This window comes from Schistocerca gregaria, chromosome 7 (genome assembly GCF_023897955.1).
Source record: "Schistocerca gregaria isolate iqSchGreg1 chromosome 7, iqSchGreg1.2, whole genome shotgun sequence".
NCBI lineage: Eukaryota > Metazoa > Arthropoda > Insecta > Orthoptera > Acrididae > Schistocerca > Schistocerca gregaria.
Genome location: NC_064926.1, coordinates 493707040 through 493734031, shown reverse-complemented (window position 1 = coordinate 493734031; position 26992 = coordinate 493707040). Strand labels below are relative to the sequence as shown.

General features: G+C 38.3%; 2 protein-coding genes across 3 annotated transcripts in view; one reads left to right on the top strand and one right to left on the bottom strand.

Annotated features, from left to right (window-relative positions):
• LOC126281722 (histone-lysine N-methyltransferase ash1) overlaps nt 1-25354 on the bottom strand; it is a 322515-nt gene extending 297161 nt beyond the window's left edge. The window contains exons 1-4 of one of the 2 annotated variants that reach the window (XM_049980899.1): nt 24645-25354; nt 18652-18803; nt 18406-18558; nt 17265-17396 (exon numbers count right to left, since the gene is read on the bottom strand). In XM_049980899.1, the coding sequence (XP_049836856.1) occupies nt 17265-17396; nt 18406-18543 (270 nt within the window). In that variant the 5' untranslated portion in view covers nt 18544-18558; nt 18652-18803; nt 24645-25354. The remainder of the gene's footprint in view (nt 1-17264; nt 17397-18405; nt 18559-18651; nt 18804-24644) is intronic. The other variant, XM_049980898.1, reaches the window with a different exon arrangement.
• A 573-nt stretch (nt 25355-25927) lies between these two features.
• Nucleotides 25928-26992, top strand: part of LOC126281725 (uncharacterized) — a 53666-nt gene continuing 52601 nt past the window's right edge. Inside the window, exon 1 of the mRNA XM_049980904.1 lies at nt 25928-26111. Within this exon, the coding sequence (XP_049836861.1) occupies nt 26083-26111 (29 nt within the window). The 5' untranslated portion in view covers nt 25928-26082. The remainder of the gene's footprint in view (nt 26112-26992) is intronic.

The following is a 26992-nucleotide window of genomic DNA, read 5'->3' as shown; positions in this document are numbered from 1 at the left end:
AGAAGAAATGCTGAGACCAATGAAATTAATCTAAATTAAGGACACCCCGATAGCGAGAACCAAGGACATGTAACACAAGTTCCATCCTGAAGAGTTCTGAGATACTGGTGTCCGGGGAAAGAATGTGGATGTCATAACAGGCACCAAGTTCACAACTATCATGTTGTACAGCATGCTGTGCACCAGAATGTTGGATCTTTCTAGTATACAACTTCCTCCTATGTCAATTCATCCTAACTGAAAACTTGGGTATAAAAAACTGAACATTGTGTACATAACTGCTGGTACCCAGCTAGCCATTTCACACATTACTCTCCCTTTGAGAATGTTTTGGCAGTTACAGGGGTGGTGTGCATAGGGCAAGTCTTGTAGTGGGTACGGTCACAGGGGTAGGAGCCATAGGGTAGGGAGATGGGTGCACAAAAGGCATAGAGCTGACAAGGCTATTGCAGAGATTAGTGGGGCAATAAAAACTATTCAAGGTGTGGTGGGAAAGATTAAAAAGAATGGATGTCATTTCAGGGCAGGGTTTAAGGAAGTTATAGCCTTGTCGATGCAGCTGATTAATACATTCAAGACCTGGATCATACTGAGTGACAGAAGGTGTGCCTCTAAGGGTTTTTTTTTTCTTGGGAGGAGGCGGGTGGGGATGGGGTGTCAGCAGTAACAGGATTGGATGTGATGGCCTAGCAGACAAACAAAATGATCAGGGGCATGGCCATGTGAACCAGGATGGCTCATCCCTATGCCAACCTTTCATATATGGATTGGAGGAGGCTTTCTTGGGATCCTTAAGCCTTCAGTTCCAGGTTTGGTTTAGATACATTGATGACATGTTTGCTGTAGGACTCATGGCAAGGCGGACCAATTTCTGGAATCAATAAATACATTCTCCCACCTAATTTTCACATGAAACTATTCCGAATGCCATGCCACTTTCTTTGATGTTGACTTCATCCTCGCCTAGGGACAGCTACACCTTTATCTTCACATTACACCTACCAACAACCCACAGTACTTACACCCTCACAGCTACCATCTTTTCCATGTCGAATGTTCCTTCCCATTTAGCCTTGGCGTTTGATGCAAATGTATTTGTTTGGATGCAAACTCTTCACAGCAATACAACACCATTGTCACTTCAGTGCTGGATGTAATTACCAGCCCAGTGCAATAGCAGATTTCTCAGGCCATCACATCCAATCCTGGTATGGCTGATACTTGCAAAACTTATGAGTTCCATCTGCTCTCACTCAGTGTTATTCTGGACTTTTATACATTAATCAGCAACTTTGACAAGGCTATGACTTCTTAAAATCATGACCCGAGATGAGATCTATTCTGTCAGACATTTGGCCCACCACACCTATAACAGTTTTTTGTCACCCTCCCAATTCCCGCAATATCCTTGTACGATTCTATGCTCCTTCTGGACCCATTTCCCTACCTTAAGGTTCCTATACCTATGACTGACCCCACTGCAATCTAGCACTATGCACCTACTACCACCAGCTATACCAACTGGCAAAACATCAGCTATCAAAGGGAGAGCCACCAACAAAACGACACTGTTAGGACTTTTATATCCAAGTTATTAGTTAGGACGGATGTCCATATGCTGATGATTTAAGCTGACAACACCCAATATCCTGTAGTACAGTGTGCTCTAGAACATGACAGTCATGGCCTTGGTACCTGTTTCACCACAAGTGCATCTGGATTCTTCCCCTAGACATCAGTTTCTCAGAACTCCACAGGTGGGAACTGGCATTTCACCACATCCTTGGTTCTCCCCAACCACCTGGGCTTAATGTTTTCTGTCTCTCATCACTCTTGACAGAGCACTGAAAGACCTGAGTCGAAACAAGGCCCCCGGAGTAGACAACATTCCATTGGAACTACTGACAGCCTTGGGAGAGCCATTCCTGACAAAACTCTACCGTCTGGTGAGCAAGATGTATGAAACGGGCGAAATACCCTCAGACTTCAAGAAAAATATAATAATTCTAATCCCAAGGAAAGCAGGTGTTGACAGATGTGAAAATTACCGAATTATCAGTTTAATAAGCCACAGCTGCAAAATACTAACACGAATTCTTTACAGACGAATGGAAAAACTAGTAGAAGCCGACCTTGGGGAAGATAAGTTTGGATTCCGTAGAAATACTGGAACACGTGAGGCAATACTGATCTTACGACTTATCTTAGAAGAAAGATTAAGGAAAGCCAAACCTATGTTTCTAGCATTTGTAGACTTAGAGATAGCTTTTGGCAATGTTGACTGGAATACACTCTTTCAAAATCTAATGGTGGCAGGGGTAAAATACAGGAAGCGAAAGGCTGTTTACAATTTGTACAGAAACCAGATGGCAGTTGTAAGTCTCAAGGGGCATGAAAGGGAAGCAGCGGTTGGGAAGGGAGTGAGACAGGGTTGTAGCCTGTCCCCCATGTTATTCAATCTGTATATTGAGCAAGCAGTAAAGGAAACGAAAGAAAAATTTGGAGTAGGTATTAAAATCCATGGACAAGAAATAAAAACTTTGAGGTTCGCCGATGACATTGTAATTCTGTCAGAGACAGCAAAGGACTGGGAAGAGCAGTTGAACGGAATGGACAGTGTTTTGAAAGGAGGATATAAGATGAACATCAACAAAAGCAAAACAAGGATAATGGAATGTAGTCGAATTAAGTCGGGTGATGCTGAGGGAATTAGATTAGGAAATGAGACACTTAAAGTAGTAAAGGAGTTTTGCTATTTGGGGAGCAAAATAACTGATGATGGTCGAAGTAGAGAGGATATAAAATGTAGACTGGCAATGGCAAGGAAAGCATTTCTGAAGAAGAGAAATTTGTTAACATCGAGTATTGATTTAAGTGTCAGAAAGTCGTTTCTGAAAGTATTTGTATGGAGCGTAGCCATGTATGGAAGTGAAACATGGACGATAACTAGTTTGGACAAGAAGAGAATAGAAGCTTTCGAAATGTGGTGCTACAGAAGGAACGCTGAAGATTAGATGGGTAGATCACATAACTAATGAGGAAGTACTGAATAGGATTGGGGAGAAGAGAAGTTTGTGGCACAACTTGACCAGAAGAAGGGATCGGTTGGTAGGACATGTTCTGAGGCATCAATGGACCACCAATTTAGTATTGGAGGGTAGCGTTGAGGGTAAAAATCGTAGAGGGAGACCAAGAGATGAATACACTAAGCAGATTCAGAAGCTTGTGCAGGACAGAGTAGCATGGAGAGCTGCATCAAACAGTCAAGACTGAAGACAACAACAACAACACTCTCCCTTCCCCTTCAAATCTTCTGGCAGAAGAAGGAGCCAGTGGCTCCAAAAACTTGCAAATTTCCTTAACCTTGACATGTGTTCTCTCCTGCTGCCACTTGGTGAGTAGATTGTGTAATCTATGCAATTACATTTCATACAATCTGATTGCTTCCTGGTGTTTCTATCTGCCGTTTGAATAATAGTGTAGTAACAGTAGTAGTAGTAGTAGTAGTAGTAGTAGTAGTAATGATACAAACTTTGTCATGGTAGGTGCGCAATGTTAAGGCAGGAGACACAAGGCTATTTTTGTGCTCTTCTAGTAAAATTCAAGATTTAAAATTGGCAAATATATTTTTAACACCAAGTTAATAAGCAACATTTTGTAAAGAAATAAAACCTCAAAAGTTCATGTAAAATAGGAAAACTGGATGATTTGAAACATAATGTGTCCTTGAAAGTTTCAACACCAAGTCTCAATTTACATAGGTTAAATTTTCGTCAAGTAATAGAAACTGGATAAAGCACTAGTATTTTCTTATTCAGAAGGTTACTAACATCTGAGCTTATCTTTTTTCTCTTACATGTATCTTGTTCCACAAATCCTCCTGAGAGAGCATGAATAGTTGCACTTCTTCATTTTTTTGAAATAATAACCTGGTGCTGCTATTTTGTTATGGTCTTCAACCAAACACTGGTTTGATGCAGCTCTTCATCCTACTCTATCCTGTGCAGGCCTCTTTATCTCCAACTAATTACTGCAACTTACATGCTTCTGAATCTGCTTACTGTATTCATCTCTTGGTATCCCCCTCTACGGTTTTTACCCCCCCCCCCCCCCCCCCCCCCCACGTTTGCCTCCAATACTAAATTGATCCAATATTAAATTGCCACAAAACGTGTTGTATCAAAAGAAAGGGATCTTTTGATACAACACGTTTTGTGGCAATTTAGTATTGGATGCAAGCGTGGGGGGGAGGGGGGGGGGTAAAAACTGTAGAGGGGGAATATCAAGAGATGAATACAGTAAGCAGATTCTAATTCAGGTCGTGCCACAAATTTCTTTTCTCACCAATTACAATCAGTGATTCCTCATTAGTTACATGACCTACCAATCTAATCTTCAACATTCTTCTGTAGCACCACATTTCGGATGCCTCTAGTCTCTTCTTGTCCAAACTGTTTATCGCCCATGTTTCATTTCCATACAAGGCTAAACTCCATACAAATACTTTCAGAAAATACTTCCCAACATTTAAGCCTATATTCGATGTTAACAAATTTCTCTTGTTTGGAAACCCTTTTCTTCCCATCACCAGTTTACATTTTATTACCTCTCTACTTCCGAGATGATCAGTTATTTTGCTGTCCAAATAGCAGAAGCTCATGTAATACTTCAACTGTCTTGTTCCCTACCCAATTCCCTATCACCCTATTTAATTCGACTAATTCCATTACAGTTTTTTGTTTGCTTTTTTTATGTTCATCTTATTTTCTTCTTTCAGGAACTGTCTGTTCCATTCAACTGCTGTTTCAAGTCCTTTGCTGTCACAGACAGAATTACAAAGTTATCGCTAAACTTTGAAGTTTTTATTTCTTCTCCCTGAATTTTAACTCCTATTCTAAATTTTTCTTTGATTTCCTTTACCACTTGCTTGATGTACAGACTGAATAAAATCTGGGATATGCTACAACCCTGTCTCACAGCCTTCTCAACCATGCCTTCCCTTTAATGCCCCTTAACTCTTGCAACTGCTCTCTGGTTTCTTTACGAGTTGTAAATAGCCTTTTTCTCCCTATATTTTACACCTGCAGCCTTCAAAATTTGAAAGAGAGTACTCCAATCAACATTGTCAAAAGCTTTCTCTAAGTCAACAAATGCGATAAACATTGGTTTGCCTTTCTAATCTTATACGAGAAATCGTAGGGTCAGTAGTGCCACATGTATGCCCACATTTCTCTGGACCCCAAACTGATTTTCTCCAAGGTCAGATTCTAACACTTTTTCCATTCTTCTGTAAATAATTCATGTTAGTATGTTGCAATAATGACTTATTAAACTGATAGTTCAGTAATATTCACACGTACTGGAACTTCATTTCTTTGGAGTAGTAGTTATTACATTCTTCTTAAAGTCTGAGGGTACAACACTTGTCTTATATATCTTGTGTACACCAAATGCAACATTTTTGTCATGGCTGGGTCACCCATAGCTATTCATAGTTCTGATGGAATGTTGTTTACTACCAGGGCCTCGTTTCGACTTAGGTCTTTCAAGCTCTGTCAAATTCTTCTCGCAGTAACATATATGGCATCTCATCTTCAATTAAGTCCTCTTCCCTTTCTATAACATTGCCTTCAAGTTCATCTCTGTTGTACCAACCCTCTATATACTAATTCTACCTTTCAACCTTTTTTTCTTTGCTTAGGACTGGTTTTCCATCTGAGCTCTTGAGATTCATACAGCTGTTTCTCTTTTCTCCACAGATTTCTTTAATTTTTCTGTAGACAGTATCTATGTTTCCCTTAGTGAAATACAGTTATAGATCCTTATTTTTGTCCTCTAGCCATTCCTGCTTAGAAATTTTGCACTCCCTGTCAATTTCTTTCTTTAGAATTTGCATTCTCCCTTTCGCCTGCTTATTTGCTGCATTTTTATATTTTCCCTTTTCCTCAACTAAATTCCATTTTTCCTGTGACATCCAAAGATTTCTACTAGGTCTTGTCATTTTACCTGTTTGATTCTCTGCTGTCTTCACTATTTCATCTCTCAAAGCTGCACATTATTCTTTTATTGCATTTCTATCCCCAGTCAGTTCCAGTCAATCGTTGCCTAATGTTTCCTCTGATACTCTCAACACCCTCTGGTTCTTTCAACTTATTTAAGTCCCATTTCCTTTATTTCCTACTGTTTTGCAATTTCTTTGGTTTTAAACAACAATACATAACCAATAAATTGTGCTCAAAGTCAACATCATCCCCCCCAAAAATGTTTTACAATTTAAAATCGGATTCGAAAATCTCTGTCTTACCATGATATAACCAATACGAAACATTCAGGTGCCTCCAGGACTCTTCCACTTACAAGGGTTCTCTGGAAACTAAGGTTACACGGCAAGTAGCTTTAGCATGGAATGTCCGTGGTTAAAGTTGGTACCACTGCCATGTAGCAGGAAGCCAGCAGAAGGAACAAGCATTCCAACAATCAGTAGCTCATTGATTAGTGTTGTGGTAGTGTTCTCCTTCTGGTTCTTGCCAAGTGCTAAGTGCGCGCTGCAATTCACTGCCTAAACACTAGGAGTATGAACATCACTGTTATTCATCATGAAATTGTTTCAGTTATGGAGAGGGCTTAACATTACAGCGGCATGTGACAAAATGGATAAGGAATTTCAATTTTGGAAGGACGGAAATTCACAATGAAGATAGAAGCAGGAGGCTGTCTGTTGTGACTGACGATATTGTGCAAATAATTGAAGAACATCTACTCCCTGATCATTGTTAGACAATTGACGACCTGCATGCAGTTTGTCCAAACATTTCATTTCACAAGCTGTTGTTCATAAAATCTTAACTGATCAACTAAATTATCACAAACTGTGAGCACAATGGGTCTCCAAAGGGCTTGCCAAAGTACACAAAAAGAACAGAGTCAGTGCTGCTCACGAATTTCTTGACCATTTTGAGACTGAAGGTGAGGCTTTTCTCAACTCAATAGAGACAGGAAATGAAACTTAGGCTCATCACCATACTCCAGAGAGCAAACAACGATCAATGCAGTAGTGCCATACTCATTCTCATTCAGCCAAAAAATTCAAAACTCAGCAAACAGCGAAGAAAATCATGGTGTCAGTGTTTTGGGACAGAAAAGCAGTTTTTCTCATTGATTATTTGGGAAAATGGTGAAACAACGCTGCAAGATATTGTTAGACTATGGAGAAACTTCGCAGAGCCATAGAAAACAAATGTTGTGGGATGCTGACAACGGAAGTACGTCTCCTTCCTGACAATACGCATCCGCACACCGGTCAAACAACACAAGAGATGTTGACTTTGTTTGGTTGGGATGTTTTAAGCCACTCCTCTCACAACTCTGATCTCGCACCTAGCGACTATCATCTGTTCACTAAATTGATGGAACACCTTCATGGAAAACACTTTTCGGACACTCATGAGGTGAAAGTGGGAGTGAAGAACTGTCTGATAAAAGTGGAGGGAGTTGTCTGTGACACAGTAATCAAAAAACTCTTTCCATGGGTGACACAAAGTATTGAGGCAAATGGTGATTATGATGTAAGACCTATTCTACAGGCCATGTAAATTTTATTAAAATAAATTCATTTTTTGGTACTTCAAAAGTTATGGTAACCTTACTTTCCAGATTAGCCTCGTATACTATCTTCTTTCCATGATTCTTAAACTAAGTATTAGCAATGATTTCAGTATGCTCTGGGAGAAATTCTACCAGAAAGCATCTCTCTATCCCCCCCCAAAAAGTCATTTACTTACAGTTTTTCCTTCTCTTCCTTGTCCTACTTCCTAAATCTAGACCCGATATGTTAATTTTAAGGACATCTCATGGAGTAATTGATTTTCTTGACTGAGCTCATTAATACAATCAAACTCGACAGTACCATCAATAACATAATAAATATAATCAAACTTACACATCTACATCTATACTCTGCAAACCACCACAAGGTGCATGGCACTGTACATGAGTAAATATTCTAATCTTATCTGTACAATGCATATGTAAGTGATACATATAGGGTCACAGTATAGTCTAAGAGTAACCATTTAAAGCCGGTTCTTAAAACTTTTAATGCTAATAGACTTTCTCAGGATAGTTTACGCCTATCTTCAAGAGTCTTCCAATTCAGTTCCTTCAGTATCTCTGTGCCACTTGCCCAGGGATTAAAAAACCTGTGACCATTCATACTGCCTCCTCTGTATGCATTCAGTATCCTCTGTTAGACTTATTTGGTATGGGGTCCCACACACTTGAGCAACATTCTAGAACTGGTCACACAAGTGATTTGTAAGCAATCTTCTTTGTAGACCGATTCCATTTCCCCCATATTTTACTAATAAAGTGAAGTCTATCACGTGTTTTACCCATGACTGAATCTGTCTGATCCTTCCATTTCATATCCCTACAAAGTGTTATACACAGATATTTGTAAGAGTTGGCCGAATCCAACAGTGACTCATCAATATTTTAGTCATAGGATACTACTTTTGTTTTGTGAAGTGCAAAATTTTAGATTTCTGAATATTTAAAGCAAGTTGCCAATCTCTGCACCAAGTTGAAATCTTGTCAAGATACGACTGAATACTTATGCAGCTTCTTTCTGACAGTACTTCATTATATATATATATAAAAACTGCAGTGTCTGCAAAAAAAAGGCCTGATGTTCCTATTAATATTCTCCACAAGGCCCTTAATATATAGGGTGACCCTAAAGTCACTATACACTTCAGTGATATAGTAATGGAATATTTGTTTCTTGCAGGAACTATGACAGAATGCTAACCAAAGAAGAACGAGTCACTGTTGTTTCTGCTCGTTTTCGTGGAATGACGTATGAACAGGTGCAGACAGACTTTGCCCATCGATTCCGGAAAACAGGCCCCACCATGCTTGCTATCAAGACCCTCATCAAAAAATTCCAGCACACTGGTAGTGTTGCAGATGAAGAACATCCAGTGAGGCCATGCAAAGTGTGCAGGATGCGATCACATGTAGCCCTTCCGCATCTACCAGGAGACTTAGTAAGGAGCTTGCTATTCCTCAAACCACTGTATGGAGAGTTCTTCGTTACAAGCTGCACAAACATGCGCACCATATCCAGGTCGTACATCAGCTTGAAGTGGAGGACTACACAGCCAGACAAGATGTGTGTCATGACCTGCTACAAGCTGTGGAAAACGATAATTTGATGCAAAATGTCTTGTTCAGTGATGAAGCTACATTTCATACCTGTGGACATGTGAACAGACACAACTGCAGGATTTGTGTAGATGAACAACCAAGGGTGCTGGAGGAGTGGCAACATGACACAGCAAAACTGAATGTGTGGTTAGGAATAACGAGGTCAACAGTGTACTGGCCCTTCTTCGCAGAACAAACTGTTACTGGAACAGTTTTTGGAGCTCCAGTTGGGATCTGGTGTGTTTATGGATACTGTTATTTTTCAACAGGATGGTGCACCACCCCATTTTGCTCTCATTGTTCAGAACTATCTGAATCACGCATTTCCTGACAAATGGATAGCTCGTGCCTCTCCACAGATGTGGGCACCCTGCTCTCCTGACTTGACATCCTTAGACTTTTTTGCATGGGGGTTTATCAAGTCTAAAGTATACTAGGTGAAGATCCACAGCACTTAACTCGTAACGCAGCAGATTCGAGCCACAGTTGCTGAGATTACACCAGATTTGCTTGGGCAGGTTTTTTAGTCTACAGTGGAGCACTGGGGCGGGGAGGGGGGTGCATAGACATGCAAGGTGGTCACATTAAAATGTACTGAAATTACGTCCTATTGTAACTTAAGTTGCAGTGCCATTACATATTGGTTAATAAAATCTGTTTAAGTACAAAATGTATTGTGACTTCAGAATCACCCTGAACAATATGAAAAGCAAAGGTTCCAACACACTTCCCTGGGGCACACCCGAAGTTACTTCTACATCTAACATGACTCTCCATTCAAGATATTATGCTGTGTCCTCCCTACCAAAAAGTCCTCAAACAGTACTTGCTTCATACTGCACACATTTAGGTGTCTCCGAATGTGTGTGTGTGCTCTATTACTACTGGCACCATGTTGCTCTATTCTTCAGTTGATTAGCACTGTTTTGATTGAAATACAGGGCCAAAAACAACCTCTATAAATACTTTAAATGTTTATCATCAGCACAGAATGGCATAAGATATATGGATAAACATATATGCAGCACTCTGCTAGAGGATTTTTGTTACCTTGGTTAAGTATTTTTGCAATCAGAATTTGGGTAGTTATCAGACATACTGTATGTATAAACCTAGGTCACCACACATGTAAAACTACAGACCACTTACTGACACTGATTTCTTATAGTATTACAGAACATATATATGACTACCTTCCAGAAGACCTAACAACTATTATGTAGGAATCAACATTGTTTTCGCAAGTACTGGTCACGTTGATACCAAGCTTACTCTGTTAGTTCGTAAAATCTGGAAATCAGTAGATAATTGAAATCAAGTTATGTCATGTTTGTTTATTTCCAAAAGTTTTGGTACAATTCCTCACGCTGCCGCCTAATAAGCCAAATCATGCTTTGGAATATCCAAAGAGATATGCAACTGAACTGAAGATTATATATTGGGCATGCAGCTACAAAAACATTTCAACCATGAGATCACAGACTGAAGCTGTAGCACGCGCAGCTGTTATTTTAAATACGACACCCACATCACTGTATTTACAGCAACAGAATACAAAATGGTGAAAAATGTTGTTCATCGTCAAAGAGCTTTGCGCAAACTGAATTTACAGTTACTCTCATAACCTGCTGAGATATTGATGCACTGTAGTGACATCTTTGGAAACTGTACAAAGAAAATGCCAGATTCCATACCTTGTAGAGAGTAAAACCGATATTTTTATTAACTACATATTTCGCCAAATCACTTTCCACCGTTTCCTTCACCATCATGTCTCAGAATAAAAGAATTTTGTCACTGTCACAAGACATCGAGTCACAAACGTCAATGCAGTTCTCTTTGACTCAGTGGTGACGGAAGTAGTGGAAACTCTCTTTAGTTTTGAGACCAGGTCAAAGCTTGAAATCCAGCACTTCCTTTGGTGCTTCAGTTCTTGCATTGATATACCAGCACGGATAGAGTACCTAACCACATATCCAGTTCATAAGAAGCTCTTTGCCACTAATCAACATTTCTAGCATTCGTGTACTCTACTGCCACAAGTGCAGCAATGTGGACCTTGTATTTAGAAAGATGTAAGTTGTCAGTCAGCTAACTCAAATAATGGGTGAAAGGTATGCACCAGAAATCTAATGGACCAGGAATACGCCACAAAAATACACGGCTATTCAAAAAGAAGGAAAAGATTTTAAACATTTATTGCCTCCAAACTACAAAAGAAAAAAATGCAATTCCAATGTTCCTGGAAAGAGAAAAGTTCAGATTTTTATGCATTCAATGTCAACATCATGTGTCATACTACAAATATCAAAATGGTGGCTCATTTCATGCCACACACGAAGCAGCTGGTCTCTTGTTATCAAATTGACAGCTTTACCAATGCAATGTAGCAGACTTTTAAGAGTGTCAGGCATAGTGGGGATAAAAATATGGTCTTTTACATAAATCCACAGATGAAACTCACAAGGTGTGGCGTCTGGAGATCTGGGAGGCCACCAACAAATAAGTTCATCTTCTGCTTCTCCTCTTAAAATCCAACATCCCCCCGACCTCACACCTTATGACTTATTTGTGGATACAGTAAAAGACCACGTTTAACCCCCAGTATGCCTGACACACTCACAAGTCTGCGACATCACACTGTTGAAGCTGTGAATTCGATAATGAGAGATCAGCTGCTTTGCGTGTGGCAGGGAAAGAGCCACCATTTAGATATTTGTGGTGTAACACAGGGTGTTCGCACCAAATGCATAAAAATTTGAACATTTCTCTTTCAAGGATCACTGGAACTGTGTTCCTATCTTTTTTTAGTTTGGAAGCAATAATATCTGAAATCTGTTCCTTCTTTTTGAATAGCTCTGTATGAAACTTCTATTTATATACACAAGCCATCTATTGTCATTGTATTATGATGAAAAATCCTACTTCACTAAAGAAATAAGCAAAAAATGAACTACAAAGATTAGCAGCTGACTTTAAAGTAACTCATTTAAATAAATAAAATAAAATGGGCTCATACTGTTTGGCTATGCTAGTTACAACTTTACTGTATTTAGGAGTATTTGGCTGAAGCAATGTATGGTGGAATGACCAGAAGGGGTGAGATTCCAGCCTCGGATTTGCTGGAGGAACCATACGGAAATGTAGTTCACACACGAAAGCAGTCACTTATAAAATCCTTGTTTGGCTGATTCTTTAGAAATTGGTGTAAGTCTGTGACCCTTACCTAGGTTAACAGAAGAGGTGCGAAAGATACAAAGAACAGCTTCACCATCTTTCTTGGGTTCACTAGGTCAGTGTGACAGTATAATAAAATTTTTCGGTAGCAACAGTAACAAGATGATGTACATCCCAGACTCCCTTAATCATAAAATTCCAAACATAGGTCAACATCTTATACTACCTCCAATAATAACAATCTCTATAATTAGAAAAAAACTGAGACTCACACAAAGAGGTACTGACCATCTTCTTCCTGCATGTCATTCGTGAATGGAATAGGGGCGGCAGGGGGAGAGGAGGAAATGATTCTAGTGAACTATGTAGCCTCCACCAACCATTATATGATGATTAGTGTAGTACAGATACAGAAGGTCATTTGAACTGAAGAGAAATGAGATACACCAACTGGCAGCTAGGACAGTAATTCTCTGTTCTCTCATTCAATACTGCCTTTGTTTAAAAACTGAAATTTGGCACATCACTGTCAACAAACCAGAAGGTGCTACATGCTACATTATGCAAGGAGTTAATGTGAAATGTTGCCACTATTCTTTAAGTGCCTTAACATCATTTTAGCAAGTGCAGGCATTAACCTCGACGAAAATGGCAACAGTTAGAAATTCAAACTTTACAGCAGTCACAAGCTGCATGCAGCTTTTTATTTTTAAATGTTTGTTTGAGTTCACAACAATTATGTAAATTATGCAACATTAGGCATAGATGGTTATTTGATACCAGAAATAAAGACCAATAAAACTACTATATGGAGATGCAGCGTGAAAGACAACCAAATGCCAGAGCAGGTGAGTTATTTATCACCTTCTAAAACTCTTTTAAACCTAGTCATCCCAACAAATGCTGAAAATGAAATGTATTGGCACCCTTCTTCAGTGGACCAAATGGAGTACCACTGAAGACACAACCTTGAGAACACTGTGGGAAAATTCCTGCTTTATGTAATAGTAACACGAGTAAAATAATTTATAATCGGTAGATTGTGAGAGAAGTATTTACAACAAAGTGTAGGGATACTTCAATGCATTTAGTTGCACTGTTGTTTATTAAAAAAAAATCTTTAACTGCTTGTTAGGCAACTGCCTGAGGTAGGCATAAGATAACTGTATCTCACATTTCATAAACTAACCGGCATTTGTGTGGATGCTGATATCAGCAACCACATAGTTATCAGAACACAAATAGTTTACATTATTCGAAATATCCAAGGAATCATGACTTTTTTGTTTAAAATATTTGTGAATTACTATCAGTCATGGCATGGGCGTGTTACTATTACGTAATGCAGTAATTTTCCCCCAGTGTTCTCAAGGTTGTGTCTTCAGTGGTACTCCATTTGGTCCACTGAAGAAGGGTGCTAATACATTTCAGTTTCAGTTTCAGTACACACACACACACACACACACACACACACACACACACACACACACACACACACACACACACACACAACAAATATTTAATCCCTCTTCCAATCCTAATCCCAATCCTGCACCCCCATGGGCCATTCCCTTGTGGCCGGCCCATGCGCAATACCTGCCCCATACACCGCCCTAACACCCCTACCACAGTCTAGTCACAGGCAATTCCTACCCGCAAAGGACATGGCCACACGTGTGCGTAAAAGCACACGTTATATATAAGCTTGTTGCATTTAGTGTACAACTTTCTATGTGGGCATGACATTTATCCAACTGTCTACTCAAATGAATGGTTACTGCGAATTTGTGGCAAACTGCAAAATTGACCATCTAGTTGCTGGACATGTTGCACTCAGCAACACAAATGACTTCCACAGCTGCTTCACTATGAGGGTCATTTGGAAACTTCCCTCTAGAACAACCTTCTCTGAACTACACAAATAGGAACTGTCTCTTCAACACATCCTGCTCTCTCACAATCCCCCGTGCCTAAACCTCTGTAAACCTGTTTCCACCTCTCACCTTACCTTTTCCCTACTCTCTTTCATCCACATCATTCCTACTCTGTCCAAACATGCACTAACTGCTCCCCCGCCCCCAAAAAAGTGAGCATTCTCCTCCCCCCACCCCCTCCTCTCCAACCTCTTTCCCTTCTTCCACTGTATCTTCACTTTTCTCTCCTCCTCTCTCCCTTCCCCCCTCTGCCTAATCAATAATCAAAGTATCAATAATTAGCAATTTTGACAGCAACAAGCGTGTGCTTGGGTGTGTGTGTGTGTGTGTGTGGTTGTGAGTGTTAATATGTGTACTACTGCTAGGCAAAGGGCTCATGCTCAAAAGCTAGTGTGAAAGCTGTTTTCTGTAGTGTGTTTCTGTGCTCTTCCCATATATCTGCTATGATTGCCTTTCCTTAATTTTACGCACTTAATAATTAGGTAGACAATCGGAAGGTTAGCTGAAAAGAAACAGATTGGATGTGAGAAACATTCCCTAAATTTGTAAACCAAATTCTGTCAGCAGAATTGCAAAAGAGTAAGTCATATTTAAAGTTGTTTTATTGAACATTCTAGTGGTAAAACAAGTAATTCTTGTAGCAAAGGATGAGGTGCTGAATTTCATTTTTAGAATTCTTGCACATATGAAGCCCACAGTCTACTTCTTTGACAATGAAAATGCTCTAAATTGAAAAAAAATAATAAAATCTCCGGACTAACATACTGCCTCAGAACTAAGGACTTCCTGTTCAAATTCTGAACAGACTTTGCATCAGGACTAGTCTCTCTTCCAGCACTGCTGTGACTGGAAGAGATCCTGAGTTACTTTAGTTTTCAAAGCAGGTTCTGTTTAGTAAAACTACAAATGCACATTGTCAATGGAGAATTCAGAACATAAATTAAACTTGAATATGACAGACTTTAACTAAAGCATGTACTTCAAAAGGCTACTTTTAGCCAAGAGGTCCACAAGGGTGACAAGTGGATGTAATTCGACCCTCAGCTGGCTTTCAATAATATTCTGCGTTACTGATGAGTCAATTACATAGATGGAACTCACAGAATACCACATCAGATATGCAATTTGTTCAGAAACAAACTTAACACTGGGACAGCCCGAGGAAAATAAGACCAGCAAGCTGATATGCACTTTTCATCAAAGAGCAAATATTAATTTGCACAGATGTGGGAGTTCTTGCAGGCAGATAGAAAAAGACAGTATCTTAAAATGTGAGCTAATGCCAATGTTCAGCTGCTGCTTCTCCCTACACAGCATGAATGGAAAGAACGCAAAGTGACATCTGTACACAATCACGTAACATGCAGTCATCTGCAAAGTGCAAAAGTACGTTTACAGTTATTTTCATAGTGAAAACAAAGTTGATGTGACTTACCAAACAAAAGCGATGGCACGTCGATAGATAAACAAAACAAACATACACACAAAATTCAAGCTTTCGCAACCAACGGTTGCTTAGTCAGGAAAGAAGTAGAGGTGAAAGGCGAAATGATGTGGGTTTTAAGGGAGAGGGTAAGGAGTCATTCCAATCCCGGGAGCGGAAAGACTTACCTTAGGGGGGGAAAAAAAAGGATAAAGGCCTTTACAAATGCCCGACCGTGTCCGAGCGCGCCCGTGGACGGATGCGCGCGCGAGTCTGTCTGTGTGTGTGTGTGTGTGTGTGTGTGTGTGTGTGTGTGTGTGTGTGTTTTTGCGCGCGTGCACGAGTAACCCCCCCCCCCAAAGCAAGTCCCTCCGCCCCTGGGACCGGAACGACTCCCCCCCCCCCCTAAAACCCACATCCCCCCGCCTCCTCTCCTCCCCCCCCCCCCCCCCCCCGACGAAGCATCAGACGGCCGCGAAAGCTTGAATCTTGTGTGTGTCTATATATAATATTTTTCCCACGTGGAATGTTTCGTGAACAAACACACGCACTTTTGTAAAGGCCTTTATCCTTTTTTCCCCCCAAGGTAAGTCTTTCCGTTCCCGGGATTGGAATGACTCCTTACCCTCTCCCTTAAAACCCACATCATTTCGGCTTTCACCTCTACTTCTTTCCTGACGAAGCAACCGTTGGTTGCGAAAGCTTGAATTTTGTGTGTATGTTTGTGTATCTATCGACTTGCCAGCGCTTTTAGTCACATCAACTTTGTTTTGAGATATATTTTTCCCACGTGGAATGTTTCTCTCTATTATATTTTCATAATGAAATAGACTGGATAAATGACAAACAGGAAAGGACACATTCACAGAAATGTCTCTGTTCATCTCCAAAATTTGTTTACTATGGGTAGAAATCAGTGTTAAATAAATTATTAACTTCAAGCTAAACCACCTCGTGCTTTGAAGAAAGCAATAGACATTTTAAATGCCAAAAGTTTGTTAACCACTGTAAATTACCAACATACTCATTAAAACAATAACAATCTCCAATTATATGTTCAGTACATTGAAATATATTATACATAATTGTGAATGCAGTGGGTTATAGACAGTCACAACATGATAAATAATTGGAATCGAAAAGATAAAAAATTAGATACAGCAAATATCAGAGACCTCAAACTTCTCTAAAGTTTTTTTTAACAACATTAAACATTCATGGGTCTTTGCAAGTGGGGGGATGACAAGAAGAGGCATGCCACCCCTCTCTTACCCCACCCCACTGGAATCTTGAGTATAGCTTTTATTCATTACAGAACTCCTTACATTATGGCTAATCATCAGTTCTCTGGAACTAGTATGTTTTTTGTGTCATATATAAAATTCAGTTCTTCCTGTGTGACATCTCAAAACTGCCCAGCTCATTTATACTAAAAAATAGCAATTTTAGGGTCCCACCCCTCTCAGATAAATTTCTCCTTACATCCATGCAGTTATTTGTATTTGAACTGTATAGATAAATACCTTGATGGCATCCATATCCACAGTTGATGGAAGTTCATCAGGTTCTGAATCATCATCTGCAGGGCGGTGTATCACTGCACTCCATGCAGAACTCGTTAACAGTGGTAACGTATCACTCGCTACACTGGCATACTAGAATTAAAGAAACTTACATATATACTGGGATATAAGAACGGATACTCTTTATATCATATATGAAAATTAGTATTTCAGAGCTTTTGTAAGTTTCCCATTAAAATTAAATGCATCAAGCTATTGTAAAGTTATGTCTACAAAAGCGTTTACTTTTAAATGATATCACACATTCAATTGCTGGCAGTTATACAATCAATATTGTCAATCTTTAACCAGTAAATAAGAAGAACGCACTGAATAATTTTTCATTAAATTGTAACTTCAGTGGGAAAAATGGGAAATACATACTGAGTCATGAATTGATGAACTGAAGGATACAATTCAGATTCCTAAGAATGTTACACAGGGCAGCGAAAAATATTGGTGGAAAAGCAGACAGTAGGTTGACAGCAAAAAGGAATTGGGCACAAACAGAAAGAAATGAAAGCCTAAGAAATTGAAAGGGGTAAATGTATGCTAGTCCACAAATAAGATATGGAGTTATTTAAAAGAAAACTCGCACACAAAGAGAAAGAGAGAGAGAGTGTGTCAAAGACTAGGTAACTAGCATCCCAATAATCATAAACATGCAATTAAGGTTCTGTTGTAATGCAGGCTATCCCAGCTGAGTCTGTTCATTCTACGCAAAAGTTTCACGATTCTCAAATTTTCACAAAAAGAAAAACTAGTTTCCATTTAGCATGAGAGTGTTAACAACTGACTATTAAAATGACTTTTCCCTTTTGTTGAATTATTTATAACCACTCCAAAACTACATTAAAATCTATAATAGGATGGGGAAAAATGAAACATTCTGTCTAGAGAGAAAAGGTGATTTATGATACACTGCTTTTCTTTCAATGTGACCAATGTAACGCCAAAAGTAGACATGATTAATAATAAACTCTAACTGTCTAAAAGAAAAAAGAAAAATATAAATGACTCTGTACTGTTACATACTATTCTACTTTTTCTGCATAGTGTTCAGAATAAGCAAGATTTTTGTATGGAGCCACATTTGACCAACCTTTTTCACATCACTGCTTGACGTTTGGTTGATAATACTATCTCCTGCTGGTGCAGTTGCCGTTCCTCCTCCTTCAAACTGGGTGTCTTGGTACACTGGAGATGCCTTGTCTAGCTGGGGCATGCTGTACAGTTCCATGCAGATTTTACTGTTCTGTTATCACAGAAAGAAAAAAAAAATACTTTTCAGTTTAGGAATTCTTATCGAGATACAAAGTTACTTATGTGATGGGCATGTGGACCAAACCTTTCATGATAGAGCATGTACAGAACTGCAGAGCTCTTGAACTACATCAGTGTTGTTTGGGATAATAAGATGTTGCTGCTTCAGCATCACCTCACCCTTACATGCTTCCAATATTTGGTTTGTTTTGCCTATAGGATAAACTCTCATGATTGCTAAAACCAAAAAGAGAAAAAGACGTGTGACCATTGGATACTAATATAGTCAGTGAACACAACTATAAATGAGCATACCAAAAAACAAAATTTAAAGTGTACACTGAGCAGTAAGATACGTAGACATGAAATTTAGTGTTCAATTATACAATACTGGAAACACACAATTATAGTTCATGAATCTAACTTCAATTTTAATTCTGAAACTGCATACACAGCAGTCCAACATTTCAGCCCTCTCCTGTTCTTAAGGCTCATAGATTACTTATATATTTCTCCACTCACCTTGACAATTGTCAACAAGATCTACATGTAACAAGTCTTGAAAATATTATTAGAATACCAAACATTCACAAGAAATTGATATTTATGTGCAGCTATAGGTAAATGGAGCCTACGGATCCTCAATGTCAATTATCGAATGTTTCATTTTACTGACAAGATGGGATTAGTAAACAATACTGTACTCTGCCACATACTGATCATGTTATTAACATTGAGGAAATACATGCCACAATAAACTTCCAATGAATGGAAAAAAAGACCAACGAACTAGAGGGACCTCAACAGGGCTATAGTCTGATCCATGAACAATGGCAGGTTGCACATGCCAATACAAGGACGGGGACTGCATTGTTGCCAGTTCCAAGCAACAGTTGAGGACACATGTGCACATGCTTTGCATTTCATGACAGAGTGTGTCCTGCAAATCAGGTCTCTAGCTTGCTTGTGTAGAATTTGTCACTTCCCACAAACACCAGTCATGACAATTTGCAACAAATGGAATAAATCACAAATTTACTAAATAGCTCACTACAATCAAAAATAATACTTTCGTTACGTACAATATTCACAGCAGAGTGCTCAGAACACTACTATTGATCAGTGGTTGTCGCAGAACGCGTGACGTAGGTGCCCATAAGCACAAGCCTAAGGTGATTGCCATGATTCTTGAAGTCAACTATAGGTTTTGGGTGTTTATGATTTACTGCTACACCACAGCGAGAAATGAACATTTTTACTGACGACATAAATTTGACTAAGAAACATAAAATCGTGACTCATTCATGGGCTTCACCAATTCTCAACCAACTGTCCACTTCCAACATAACCTAAATTTCTAACTATGCTACAGTTTGGACTGTCACCATCAGGAAAAGACAGTGGAGATGGTTGAAGCGAATAGGTAGTACAGTGGGGCTGTATCAGAATTTTACATCTCTACTAGACCTACATTTATTTAGCAGACAATGCAGTTTCTACGATCACCCACAAGAACTAAAATGCATTTTGTAAGCAAAATACGTGACTGAAATCTACAACTGAAACACAAAAGTAAAACGTTCAACTGCCATCTATAAAACATGTTACACTACACTTCAAAGTATTTATTGATGGCTTATGTTGCTCACCAGGCCCAACAAGACTAAAGAATTGTACATAATGAGGAATGCCAAAATATTACAATATTGGATAATGGTTAATCAAAACATGGATGATACAGTGTCCCAGGGATATGACAGGAATGCTCAATTGAAGCAAAGAAGTCTAGTTAACTTCGGCTTTAAAAGGTGTAACCTTAAGGGCTGTACCTTAAGAGCTATGAACACTTATTCACCTCTTATGCTGTGAAATAAACATCTTCTACTGAAAGCTCTTTGCTTTATATATTTTTGGAGAGGGTAGTATGGAGAGAGAGAAAAAAGAAGAAGAAGAAGAAGAAGAAGAAGAAGAAGAAGGACTCATCAACACGGGCTGCGGAATGCATACCGCAAGAGCACTTGTTTAGTATAACAAGACATATTTCACAGCGGCGAAGATGAACAAGGGCTCATAGCTCTTTATGTATTACTAGACTTCCTTGCCTCAGATGATCATTCCTGTCATATCATAGAATACTGACCATCCCTCCTGAGAAACCTTGTATTTATATATTTATTGATCCAAACAGAGAAGCTGTTTCATATACATAAGCCACAAGCATTTCTCATCAACCCCCATCTGTACACAGCAACTCATTGCAAAGTATGTGGTGGAAACAGCTTCTTTTTTTTTTTTTAATTTATTGTTCCGTATTTAATAGTTTCTCCCATAAAGTATGAGAAATGTATGTATTGCAACACAAGACAAATGAATGCAAAAAAAAGTTTTGAGTCACCTGTAACCTGTCTGAAATATGTGCAATTCTTCTTGAACATGAAATAGCCTAAGAAATTGTATTCACAATGGAGTATATTGCAGTATAATACATAAACAACTCCGAATATATCTGTACACAAGTTTAAACACACTTGATTATCTTGAATGGTCAATGGAAAAATAAATAAATACAAAATTGGAACTCATTTGACTAATGGAGGATGGTAAATATGTGCCAAACATTCAAAATGTGTGTGTGTGTGTGTGTGTGTGTGTGTGTGTGTGTGTGTATTACACAAATATTTTTCAGTAGTTGAAATACATTTCGCCACATTTAACACTTAGGCCCAATGTCACAAATACTATGATGATACTGTTGTGACTGTAGCATGTAAAACAATCGACATTTTACAGTAGTTATTTCTACTTTCATATATCAGTGAGGGACATATATCAGTGTAGTGATTTGGCCATTTGTCTTTATAATGAGTACAGTAATAGATGAAACAGCAGATATCTAGTATGAACAGGAATAGTAGCTTTTTTAAAAATAGTGGCTGTGTTGCTAAATTTAGTGTATGCAGCCTAAGCATAAATATCTAATAGCATTTTAACAACAGACCATGGCACTTATAGCAGCTGTTTTTCTTTGTTGAAGTCTATTTCAACCTGTAACATACACCCGAAAGGTTCTCCTTCATAGCGTGATCTGTGGAACACGAAAATGAATGAATTCAACAGTCTTCCACATGGTGAAATAAACTATTCCATATTGTGCAACTGAGTTTAAAAAGAGCAAATCATGCAATATTAAAGAATAATCCAGGTGCTACTATTAATTTTAGTTTCTATGATGAAGAAAATTGCAAAAACAACTCTCTCTCTCTCTCTCTCTCTCTCTCTCTCTCTCTCTCTCTCTCTCTCTCTCTATCACACACACACGACCAATAGATTTAATGTCAAAATGGAATATGTCAAACATGCCTGTTCTACTTTATTTACCATGTACTTTTATGTATGAGGCTTGTAGATGATACCCAAAATGACATTGGTGCTCACAATAAATACTACATAATGTGTTATTTGCAAAGAGTTATGTATGTTGTTACATACAGATGTTTGATTTCATATTCGGCTATCACAGATCACTACAGAGAGATAATTAATACATTGTCCATTTGAAAAACAAATGGATCATGGAAAAAACTGGGTTTGAAGGCATAATTGTGATTGTAACTACACTGGAACATAGGCTGGCCATATGAATGGATGGGAAAAAGCTTCTATAAAAATATGGTTTTAAAGTTTAATATAGGCCTACTTGTTTTTAAAACATATTTACGCATTCTTGTCAAGACACTTTCCTTCAGTGAACACGTAATCAAACAGTTTAATAATTTTGCAAAACCTTACTTTTCATTTAAAAATACTGAGCTTACAGCAGAACAGATAACTTTCATTTCACACTGCACTTGATCATGGCAACTGAACTGTTCCAATTGTTGCAACTAATGCACCGAAGATTAACTGTTTCATGGCCTTTTTAATATTCTTAAAACTACACAATACACAAGACCCTGGTTACACGACAGCAGGAATATACTGGTCTACATTGTAAAGTCGTAGCCAGCTGCAAGTCTCAGTGACAAGACTGTGCCAATACAATGAACATTTTTGACCTGAAGCCCCTACACAAGAAAGTTCTAAGCTTATCAGTTATGTTATATTCGACTGTGGAAATGAAAATGAAGCCAACTTAGCTGAAATATACAATGTGTATATTTTTATTATTATTATTATTACCTGTTATTTATTCAGACGAATGAAATTCAGTTCCACGGTATCAGATGTATTCTATACAATAAAACAATATGCAAATATATAAAACAGAAACAAAGTAGGATAGAGCAAGGTTGCAGGTCTTTCCCAAATGGAGAACCTACAGATAGACCACCATATCAATATTATCTCTGCACTGTATTTCATCAGTTAAAAAGGCTATTTCAGTTACAATATAGCTACTGTAAACATTATCTGTTTTGACTAGTTTTCAATTGGCAAAAAGAACCAGTTTTCAGTCCAGCAAATGGCTGGATTAGTCATCAATTCTCATGCTGGAAGTTAATTTAAAATCCATACCACAGATTTACTTGACATTTCTGCCATAAACAAAGTCTGTCACATACTAAATCTTCATATTTCCACACTAATACATAACCAGAGGCTTACACTGACAATTTTATCTTAAAACAAAGACCTGTATAATATGTAATCTGCAACTTGTGTTGGTGAATAACATCTCAGGAAGCATTTCCTTCTAAATTTCTATAGGCTCTAAAGTAATGATTTGTTTTCCATATGAATCTGCCATGGAAATCAAAATGGAGTTTCAAGCTTTGTCCTTGTTGCTTGCAGAAAATAATACTGAAATAAAGAGTGTCCATCTCCTCGCAAGAACACAATTTTTGTTCTGTCTATCCCCAAAATGTGTTTCACCACAGTTGTGCTTCTCTCCTTGCAAGAAGGCAGAGCTTCAATAACGCATTATTTCTATGACAATCATTTACCAGTGTCAAGTATGGTCCCACTTCCAGTGTTTCCAGAAACTTAACTACAGCAATAAACTCTCGCTTCAGACTGAATACACCGGGATGCTATTATGTTGCAGGACCAAAGACACCAGTGTGTTTGATTGGTTTCACAACACAGCAATGTCATTACTGAATATGACATATGATGCAGTGGGACCAGGTGAGTACAAATATGGTTCCAGCAGAAAAGAATGGAGTAGAAGCTAAATTTGTATTTACCTTTGGGAACATCTCAAAACTTAATGTTTCAAGTGCGCCACCAATTACTCTGCCTTACAGAGTAAGATTTATGGTTGCAGTTTGTCATGTGAAAAATAATGCCGCCTGCAGTAATCTTATAAAGCTACAAACAAATATTACACCAGTTACTGAGTGTATATAACTATTTAATGGAACTAAGACCATCAACACCTGATGTGACAGATAAAATATCTCTAAAAATGCATTTCCTGGGAATAGTTTAAATAAAAGTAAATCTTACACGATGTATTATTATTATATGGAAATTCCAATAACGGCATGGAACACTTTCGATGTACTGAGATATCATCGGAAGGTTTTTAATACTGGCCAATTATACAGAATTATTAACAGTTATTACTTAAATCATGCAGCACATAAAAAATTTAAAATTGAATACTATAAAGATTTCTTTGTCAAAATATTATTTCATAACCACAACAGGAAATTGTTGTTGTCGGTGTGGTATATGCTAATATAGGCCTAATTTGACGTTGGTCACTGTCACGGTACCTACCAAGCGGCAGTTTGTTGACGCCATATGGACACAGTTAACGAAATTTAGTAATTTTTCATTAATTAGAAACATTCCCGTAAAATCCTGGTAACAAAAATGGTACGCCATGAACGTACAAAAAGCTTCTCTGAAACACATGATGGAGCGTGTACAGCAATACAGTTATCAAAAACGACTATAACGGCGTTACGACAATTTACGTATATAAACGTAAACACAATCGAATTACATCTGAGAAAGGTGTCATATAATGATAAACCGCACTAACATGAAAAACAATATCGAGAAGAATAATTTGTGTATGTGTTTCAAGTTTTAAAAGTCTATGGTTTAAAAAGGCCAAAGCGTCATTACCTCAAGATCTCCTTCAACGTTCGGGCATAATACGATTCGTCGATCAATCCAAATGTATTTCGAATGCTTCTTATTTACACCATGAACTACGACTGATGTCCGTAAACTTCCGGTTATTGCTTTCATCCGATAACTGAATTGATTAATTGAGCTTTTACACAACACACTTCAACATCAACTCAGTGTTCACGAGCACAATAAACACATAAACTTCATCACTTCACTTTCGGAACCTTCACGATACTTTCTGTTGCAATGTTTATCTCATTTCCAGACGATTCACATCGTAAATACACAAAGCTAAACAAAATGGCGATGAACGATTGAATGCACGGAGAGGGGAATGAACGGGTTATATCACCAAGTCGACACACGAGCAGAAATGCAGTTTCTCACAATAGCACAGACAAAACACAGACTATACTCGTTAGCTTGTGGGAAGATGTGGTATATTTCATACACCGAACACCGCTTGCACCCTCGCAACAACATTTCATTAGCAACTAGCGGGAAAGTTTGGCCAACTGTCTTCTGTCCACCGATACGGATAATTGGTGCGCTGAAATCGACGATTGTTTCTGCACCTGTCATGAAGCATTTGATGGAAATATCGCCCGTCGACACGACAAAAACCGTTAATGCGTTGCGCACTACGACAGTACCGAAAGAAACTCATTCGTTTGCAATCGGTAACTATAAAAGCACGAAATAAAACACATTACATCTTTGTTAAAACGCACAAGAACAACCGCGTAACATAAAACGGTAAACTACGTCTTCAGTATTCATTAACGTTTGAAACAAATAATACGGCGATGGTGATAAAATACTGGGTTTCAGGCACCTATGAAGTTATAATATATTATATATATCTGACATTTTCATATGACTTGCAGTGCTTTGCGGGCTATTGTACGGTAAAATCATACCTGCCTCACATGTGACAGTATCATGGACAATACGGGATGTATGAAATACCGAATTGGCGATAGTTGACTGCAGAAGCACTGGTTATTACTTGTGGTGCAGTGAGCAATTTAATCACGAAAATAACGGGTCAAATGGTATGGTCTTTATCAAGCTTGTCAGTTCTTATGCAATTGACAAATATTTATATTCACTGAAAGGTTGGGATGAAGGGAAAATGTATTCTTCTGATTCAACTGCCCGAAAAAATGATAGTAAATCGAAAATAATATTGTTTGTAATTACACGGTCTAGTGCAAAATTTTTTAAATGAGGCCATGGTAATCGGCAAATATCGCTGGTATCATTCGCTTGGTATTGGCTTGGTATGACTGATTTGTTATCGGAACTTTCAAATGTCTTAGTTCGTAGCGTCTTCCTATGTTGAAACAAAACACCGGTGTAAACTGCTTACTTAACGAGTACAGTAGGCGAGGAAGCCAAGAAAGGTTGTTCTAATCGTGCCGTAAACATGCTTGGCCCAGCACTAAATCTCCTGAGGTAAGACGTGTGATGAGCTTCGTGTTTTATATGTGGATCAAATTTGAGATGCTAATTAGCTTTTATTACAAGCGGTGTACTGATGCCAAATTATCGGGACATTTAATATGTTTAAATGGTAAATTCATGGTAGAGAATGGCGGGAGTAATGTAGATAATTTTAGAAAACTTTATTTAATCGTTAGACGAATGGAAAAGAGGTGGGAAAGGGGTAGTGGAACTCCTCGAAACCTAAATGACATGTCAGTTACTTTGTCAGCTAACGATGTTTCAGTGAAACTATCTGGCCCACTTCACCTCAATAAAATACTAAATTGACATAACAGATATGACATGGCCATAAAATAAATCATGACCGGAAGAGCCGCAAAAATATCAAGTAGATTGAAATTAATTGTAGTATAGAGCTTTTTATGGCCGTTTCGTATTAGAACATTATGCACAGTTAAGGCTCTTAGATAACCCAAAGTATGCCAACTAGTACAGAACACAACAGGCTACATGTGTGTGTGAGCTATACCGTTTTAGCCAAGGTGTCGTTTTTGCCAGCGCGTTTGAAGATTTTAGTATATTACTTTCCTTGTACATATGCCTGTATTATCCTAAAGTTTTACTTGAGTGAAAGAATAGCTGCACTATAATTGTTGCTATTTAGTGACGTGATGCCATGGACAAAGTCTCTTGTGAAAAGAAAGTGAAATATATTGTCTGGCAAGAACAAGTAGGTATATTGCAGTAGTTACATACTTCAAAAACTACTCAAAATTACTAAGCAAGGTTATTAAAAAGTCAAGGGACATGCACATAATGTTAGAAAAATCAGTAATTCTGATAAGGCGTAAGGCTAAATGAAATGAGGCAGGACACCCAGCCACAGAACA